The 8272-nt window shown below is 41.9% G+C and overlaps 1 protein-coding gene across 1 annotated transcript; it reads left to right on the forward strand.

Annotated features, from left to right (window-relative positions):
* Positions 1 to 313: 313 nt before the first annotated feature.
* On the forward strand, positions 314 to 7471 carry LOC104084293 (chromosome unknown open reading frame, human C6orf163). Its single transcript, XM_009588065.1, has 5 exons — positions 314 to 461; positions 2617 to 2711; positions 3261 to 3368; positions 5589 to 5791; positions 6973 to 7471. Exons 1-5 carry the CDS (start codon positions 314 to 316, stop codon positions 7469 to 7471), a joined length of 1053 nt encoding a protein of 350 aa, XP_009586360.1.
* The last annotated feature ends 801 nt before the right edge of the window (positions 7472 to 8272 follow it).

Raw genomic sequence — 8272 nt, forward strand, 5'->3', positions numbered from 1 at the left:
CAAAGCCAGCCCTGCCTAGTGACAGTTGCTATGTAGGGAGCTGCATTAAGGCTGGAAGGGGTCACTTCATGCAACCCTCCCTCGTCATCTGCCTACAGCATGTTACTGAGTTGTCAGCATGTGTGAATCCTTAGCTGAAGGCAAACGTTGTGGCTATCTTGGTAAAAAGTAATGGTCAATGATTTTTCTCTCTTCATTGGCTTGCATGTTTTCTGTAGCAACAATAAACGTTTGTGCCTGCAAGCAAGAGATCTATCAGGAAGAGTTCTGACTATTTAGTAACTGTATTACAGAGAAATACTAGAATACCACAATGATTAGAAGTCCTGATCTGGACTCCTTTGTTTGTTGTGCTGTATGTTCAAAAATAATACCACCACCACCTTCCAGTGCTACTTTTGATCAGGTTCGGGAGTATAAGCCTTTCAGAACGCGGTATTACACTCATCGTGATATACTGGGTAAGTTTGTTTCTGAAATCCTTTCCTCGCAATCTGAGATTTAGGAAAACTCCAAGAGCTGTTGTATCCATCTGTTCTTGACAGTCATGAAGGCATTCACATCTTGGTAAGAAAGAACTGCACTTACCTTCTGAATATTAATAAATCCTGCATATTCAGAGGGGGAACAGGGTCAGCTGTCCTGTGGTGCCTGAAGGCATTCAGATTTGGGCATAATGAAGTGCAAAAGAGAATTAGCTGTAAGACCGTTAGCAAATGTTTTCTAAGGCTCAAGGAAGCCTTAAAAAGAGAAGGGAAGAATTATGCTTGACTTAATATTTGCAAAGATCATCCCCTCATCCTTCAACAGGACACAGCTGGGATGTTTTATCCCAAATCCTACCTTCTTATACCCAATTCTGGCTGCTGACCTTAGATTGAGGCTCTGTAGAGCCTCTTGAGGTTTGATTTTTTTCTGGCATACCATAACCTCAACGATGAAGGAAAGCATATGGTAGCATTCATATGTTTGAGGATCTAGCAAGAATCTGAAGTATCTTTATATGCTACACCTAATTGTCATAGAGGTTTCCGATCAGCAGTGTAAAGTTTTGTAGAAATCATGTTGTGCATTTTAATTAATGTGCGTTGTGAAGAGGATTGTGCTTGGTTTCTAGTTTAAACAATATCAAGAGATTATCAGTGTACTGGGAGCCCCAGCAGCAGGGTGAGTGCTGTCCATGTCTCAGAACACGAGGCTTCAGCCCTGTGTTGACACAGACAGTGTAAAACACATCCAGAAAGCCAGAGGCAGTCTTGTTTTAAATTATTTTCTCTTTACTGCTTAATATAATGGACTGGGGAAAAGCTATGCAGTCAGAGCACAGTTGCTAAGATTTATGCACTGTTGGACTTCTATTTTGCTGATTTAAATCAGTTGACCCCTTTGTCCCATCCTGCTACTGTTTTCCTTGTACTTCGTGTTAGCTCCACGAGAGAACTCTGCCCACCCATGTGGAGTGGGGAAGAAGACTGGAGTGAAAGAGGAAGCCTCAATCCTCCAGTGGCTGTGTGAAAGCTAGATCTCCTGTGACTCTATTCCTTTGTCATTTTCCGTTATAATAACCCAGGAAAATGTGACTCTGGCCCTGTCAAGCACTGAGAATGGGATCCAAAGCAATGCCCAGGCTTGGCACTGAGTAGGAAAGGCGGAGGGGGAGGATCTGAAATCCCACTTTTGGAGGGGGAAGTTTTGGGTTGCGGAAAGGCATCTTTATCTACCTCCTCCTGCAGTGGCTTCTTTCTCTTCTGGGCAATCCTTGGTGCTGAAGACCAGTCTTTCAAATGAGTTAGCAGGGCTACCTGTTTGCTTTCACAGCATGTCCACAGGAAGAGATGGTGATGCTAACATCTTACTCGGACCCCATCCATGTTGCTAAAGGGAGCACGCCTGGCCTAGGCCCTGTGAAGCAGTGTGGCTCCCCTCCATGCTGCTTCGCTCCCCCTTTCTAGAAGGGATTAGCTGGGCTCCTGCAGGATTGGGGCTGCTTGGGCCCCAGACAGACACAGCAGCCCTAGAGACAGAGGGATTGCCTTGTATGTGCATGCTCTGTTCCGAACACCTGAAATATTCTGCCATATCACCCTGAGAATATTTATTGTGTGCGCCAAGAGTGGCATGAAGGGATCTGAGGGCATCTCGGGGCAAGAGACCTCGCTGAAAGCCTTGGAGGACTCTGAGGGCACAGGGAGCCAAAGAGGGCACCGTCTCACCCGTAGCATCTAAGGGGAGCAAAGCCATCCCCCGAGCTGCTGCAAGGTTCTGCCACAGACAGAAACAGGTGAATCATTCCCAAGAAAGCTGAGGACTGACCTGTTGCTTGTGCCATGTGGATGGCCATCAGGACAAGGAGTCAGGAGGGGCACCCGTGATGCTCTCCTGTTGTGCAGCCTTGCCTAGAAGGTGCGAGTTGGATTCAGCACCTTCCTGTTACATTTATGGAACTGCACAAGCAATAATAGTTGTGTTTTCCTATATGTGAAATGAGGGTGCGTGGTTTTTAGCCTTTTGATTTTTAATTCAGCTGCGGAGCCAAGCAAAGAGGTCGGGAGAGAAGCACGGGTTTCTGCACTCTGGTCATTTGCTGTGCGTGATCTGCTTGTGTTGATTGCGCAGAGATTGGAGCACACATTCAACAAGAACAACATGAAAAGAAGGAGGTGGAGATACAAGAGCGCATTGAAAAAATGAAAGCTGAACTTCTGTCTCAGGTAAATTAAATTACATTCCTGTCATTTAAATGATGATTATTCTTTGGAATAATTGCTATAGCATAAAGAGAGTTAATAACGAACTTTGAGGTCACTGCTATAGAGCATTAATTTCAGCTCCTCCTTCACAGATTTCTGTGTGCGCGTATTTCTCCAGTTGCTGATCACAACAAAGCATACTTTGAATTAATAACAAATTTTACATCTGGTCTGAAAATGGCCTCTAAAGCACACAGAAGTTATCCATTGTTAAAGCTGTTCCCCGTAGTGCTATGCAAGATTCTGAAACTGCCCTTTATGTTATATATATGTACAGTGGTTACAACTGTTGCAGCTCAATGCTATTGTGTGGCCACATTTTAACAGGAATCACAGCAATAAAATTGCCAAATGGGCCAAAATGTATTTTGCCTTCTGGTTTTAAATTTAACTTGCTCTGAGTTCTTAAATAGAAAATACAGAACTATTGATTATGTAACCTCTGCTTCATCTTAATAGGATGTTAATAAAATGTGAGCAGCTATACTTAAGTAATAACTTGTTTTAAAGGCTGAAATGGACAAGGAAGATGCAGTGGATAAAGCTCTCAAAGAGGCAGCCGCTAACCACAGTGTGTTTGTACAAGACCTTAAACAGAAACTTGGAAAGGAATTAAGGGTATGAACCCGTTTGCTTTTATTACCGTGGAAATAGCCAGCATGACAGAACCATGTGTTTGACAACCAAGAATGTCATTCTATGCAAAAAAAATTTTTTTTAATGCTTGCCATAATCAGGACCTTCATTCATCTGCGATTTGAACTCTAGTGCCAGGAGAAGTACTTGGCCTGAAAGATGACTGGCTTTGTCTTTGTGCTAGATGAGATACGAGCTTGAGCTAGCTGGATTTTTAATTCGCTTTCAGCACGTTTCACTTTTTTTTTATTGAATGAAGTTTATGGACTTTGTTGAAAATTCCTTGTCAGGCCTTGATTCAGCCAGCCACTGGACCTAATTAGGTGCGTTTCTTAAGGGCCGTTCAATACGGCCAAAATCTGTCCTGAAGTTTCACGTCCATCAAAGCTAGAAAGGTTTAACTGGTTTGCTGAACCTGGACTCTTAAGTGGGGTGGAGGAGAAGGAAAACTGCCAGCATACGTATATTGCTAAATGAAGCACACCAACTGTAGTTTTGTATTTCTATATGTGCTTAGCACATGCTTTATATGGTTGTTTGGATATCTGAGAAAAGACTCAGAGTTATACAAAAAGAAAGGAAGGCAACTGCCTTCTGGATCTGAGCCTTCCTGCTTTCTGCACTGCTTCACAGGGCTTTTTACCACTAGAGCATCCGAGCACTCCTCAGTCAGGCATTACGCGGTCCGTCTGACACCTGTCATCCTTAGTCTTGCAGCCTCCCACCATCGGATGAAGGGCGCACAGAGAATTGCTGGAGTGTTTTGCTTTGGAATTTTATTTTATACAAGTTTCTAAATAGCTATCTGTTTATACTGCAGGCAGTGAAAGCAATGTGCTTGGCATCTCAAGAGGAAAAGCAAGGAGGTTTACAGTGGTCGTAAGTTTCTGGCAGAGTTCATTCCATTTTATGGAGCTGTTTTCCAAGGGAGCTGTCTTTTGCAGTCATAGCATCTGCTAACAATAGTTGGCAGAAGCTCAGTTCCTTGTGTTTAACCATTCAATTACTTGCCAGAAGCCTGTTATATATTTTCGTAGACCTGAATGCTCAGGATTTGAACATGTGCCATTTGTCCTGATAACATTGGCTCCAGTGACTAAGGACTAGGGAGCAGATACAGAATTCTACAGTTGAAACAAAGGAAGAGGCAGATATGACTAAAGTAATTGCAAGACGGTTTAGACTTGATGGTTTGTGTTTCTTGCAGTTCATTTTAAGAGGTGTGTTAACAGTGAGCTAACTGCTTACTAGCAGCTAGCTTGGAGAGGTGGCGGCAGAAAATTTACTCAGCATCTGTCTAAGCAAACAGTGGCAGCCAACAAAACGTATCGCTGAATGAGTGATTGAAGTGGGTTTTTATGTGTAGCATAGGTTAAAGACAACTGCTTTCAGCTGATAGCCTCAGGAATGGCTTTTTGCAGCAATGCTGATGTGGCTGTTCCACCACTACTAATGGTCAAATGGTTTTAGTTAGGCTTCTTGTAGGCAGGTCCTATTATTTGTCACTCCACTTGCCAGCAGTAAACAAAACAACAGTATCCACAAAAATACACAGAATACAGAGCTTGTAGATGGGTGTGCAAGAGATTTACGGCAGACCTCATGTAACTCTGCTCATCCTGTATTAGAAAACCCACCAAGATCTAAGCAACTAGAGCTTTCCCAATAGTGTCTTACCACTTCCACAGAGGATGCGCTTGTCAGGGGTCTTGGAAAGAACTGTGAATGGTGGCAAAGCAGTGTCGATGACAGGGCAGTGAGTTAAGTGGATTGCTTTACTGGATGCTCAGGTGTGGCATGGCCTATAATGGCAACAGAAGTATATTGGTATATATTGAGTTGTCTGAGATTCCAGATGTATGTATGTCCATCCAGACAACCTACGATTAGTGTTGTCATACCTTTATGTATCAGCCCGAGCAATATCTTGCTGACAAGCATACCACGGACCGGGCTTCTTCTCCATCTCACTCTAAAACCATGCCACCGGCTATATGAGCTTGTGAGGAAAATACATCAGGGAACTTTTTGTGCCTTATGTAGAAAACATGGATGATGTGGAATTATGCTACAATAGGTCACTGTAATTGCCCCGTAATATTTTCCTGAAGTCTGTTCTGCTCGGCTTGCTGGGGATTGTTTAAAGACAACTGAGCAATAAGCTGTTGTCACTACTTACATTTACTTTTAACTTTGCTTAAGGAAGAGGTGAAGAAGGCAAAGGCAGAGATGCAGCAGTACATGGAGGATGAATGGAAGAGAGAGGCTGAAGCTGCAGAGCAGCGCATGGCTCACAGACTTCAGTGTGCCCTCACGGAGTGCGCCCGGGAGAAGATGCAAGCGGTGGCCAAAGCCAGGAAAGAGGAGAGGGAGGCAGCCCTGAAGGAAGCAGCCAGACAGCACAGGTGCTCTTAGTGTTTCCCCTGACTTGGCTGGCAAACATGCTGCGCTAAAGAAAATGACCGGAATTGCCTCAGCATTGCTCAGATGCGGGTCTTTAAGGAAAAGATCGATAGACCCTTTAGAAAGAAACATATTTGGAAATGTCAGGTGACCAGCAAGAGTTGCAGGCTCACTCTCTCTCGCTGACGCCCCATGTAGAAATAAAACATATTTTGTTCCTAAAAGCAAGTATCTCAAAGCCAACCAAGGATCCAAAAGTTTTGCTTTTTATGGCTTATTTAGACTCATCAGAAATAAAGATCTCAGGGGCCTATTGTGCCATTCATGACATCTATGCAAAACTGAAAAAGATGTGTTCATATGGAGATCTGCAGGGCGCACGAGATTCTACCCATATAGATTAAGCGTTGTGAATTACACAGCTTTCATATCAAAATAATAAGACATCCGTCTCCCTTAAGAGTAGAATACATTTCATTTTTTGACAGCACAAACAGTAAAATAACACTATACTCTCACAATTAAAAGATCAGTTCAGGTGTGTTCCTTTGTAAGGTGCTTTTTTTTTTTCTGAACAGAGTCATGGATCATTTTGATCCATGATGCCTGATGCACCATTGGTTACGTGTCCCTAAGCCAACTCTAGTGAATAGCACCCATAATGTTTTGACTACATAATACAAATTGTATGTTTTATTACTGACGTGCTAGCACAAAAATGTTCTTAGTACCACTTAAACAAAATTACAGATGAATCTATTCCATAAATCAGTTCTTAGATTTCACTTCAAGACAGCATTTTTACTTGAGGGCAGAATTGTTCAAAGTTTGTTTGAAAATCAGTGTGTACTTAAGTGCTAGCTCAAAGAGAGACCTGAATGAAGAATGAAATAGTAATCCTTTATATTTTTCATTTGGAAGCAAGCATCATTAAATTATCACTGGATGTGACACATGCAGAAATACAGTCTTCTGCAGCTGCCTTTCTCTGCATCATCAGTGGCCTTCTTTTACCCTATTTTGTTTCAGAGGTCCTACATCAAGTTCTGATTTCATGCATATTTATAGTTGAATAAGAGAGGTTTTACAACAACCTGAATAGACTTAAATTGTTTTTAAAATAATCTTTAATAACAGGTGTTCCCTACAAATTTTTTCTTTCGTCTTTTTCTTTTTTAAATAGAGAGCACTTACAGCAACTCAAAGAAGAAAGTATGTTAGCTGAGGAACTATATCATAAGAGTATAGAGCAATTAAAAAAAGAAAAATGTCATGAGATTAATATTGCCCTGGATATCACAAAAAAAGAGAATCAGATTGAGACTGAAAAACAGCTCAAAGAAGTAGAGACCCTACATCTTGATGAGCTGGAAAAAGTGATGGTTACGCTGAAAGCAGCAGAAGAACAGGTAAAGACTCTCACGCAAAAACTGGAAAAGATGACAGATTGGAAGGACAGCCTGGAAACTGAAATACAAGCAACAAGACAATCTTTTCAAAAGTATATTGATGCTACATTTCCTAACCTGTCCCCTGGACAAGCAGATTTTATTCTGCCATTCAGAAAAGCATTTGAGCAGAAGGACACCCCAGAAGAAGCAGAGGACAGTGACAAGGAATATAAGAGAACTAGTATTAGAAGTGTGACATTCACAGCCATAGGTAAACAGAACTACAAATAGGTGATGCTGAAAAATAAATTCATCTCTGTTCACCAAATTATATGAGTGTGGTTAGAACGATACAGAGAAAAATAACCACCACTATATTAAATAATGAAGTGATGAGCCATGCTTAGAATTTATACATTAATTTTTGTTTTACAAATGCTAGGGCAGAGGTTGGAACATGTAGCACTTGAGGAGCTTCCCACTGAGTCCTTCCTGAGAAGGAAAAAATCTGAAAATCTGATCAGAAAATCTGTTGCTCTGTTAAGCATCAGCGCTTGGACTGTGAGGGCTGTTGGCTCTGCCCCTGAATACTCAGGTGTGGAGTAAGACACACAAGCTTTGAACACATGCAGCTCGGGTTCTGATATTTACAGGGTGGTTATTCTATGTAACAATGTGTATGTCTACGTAAAGTACTTGCAAGTGAGTGGTTACATGATCCGAAAACTCACCTGGCTTGAGAGACAGCTTTTGGGCAAAAAGTGTGTGCCAGCAGGCATGCAAAATAACTTTCCTGTGGGAGGACTCAAGTTTATCTATTCACACATGCTTGTAGCCTGTGTGGCTTTAGGCCAGCCTCAATACATCGATTGGGTCTGAGATTCAGCCTGCCTAAATGTCTAATTTGTCTTCAATGTATAATAAGACTTCTCACAGCATCCGCTTAACATTCACTAAAGGTTTGTGTCTGTCTCATTTGTTACTTGTTAGTGTGAAAGCACTGTATAGCATCTTGAGTGTGAGCTGAGGAATGTAAAGGAGCTGATCTTTACTGTAGGTGATAGAAAGTATAATATGATGAAGGAAACTCTC

This window comes from Fulmarus glacialis, unplaced genomic scaffold, assembly GCF_000690835.1.
Source record: "Fulmarus glacialis isolate BGI_N327 unplaced genomic scaffold, ASM69083v1 scaffold37551, whole genome shotgun sequence".
NCBI classification, from domain to species: Eukaryota; Metazoa; Chordata; class Aves; order Procellariiformes; family Procellariidae; genus Fulmarus; species Fulmarus glacialis.

Bases quoted from the DNA above. Each gene is read 5' to 3' on its own strand.
- LOC104084293 (XM_009588065.1), top strand. From the start codon at position 314: ATGATTAGAAGTCCTGATCTGGACTCCTTTGTTTGTTGTGCTGTATGT. The intron at 462-2,616 runs GTAAGTTTGTTT...TTGATTGCGCAG, and splicing joins CACTCATCGTGATATACTGG to AGATTGGAGCACACATTCAA. The intron at 3,369-5,588 runs GTATGAACCCGT...ACTTTGCTTAAG, and splicing joins AACTTGGAAAGGAATTAAGG to GAAGAGGTGAAGAAGGCAAA.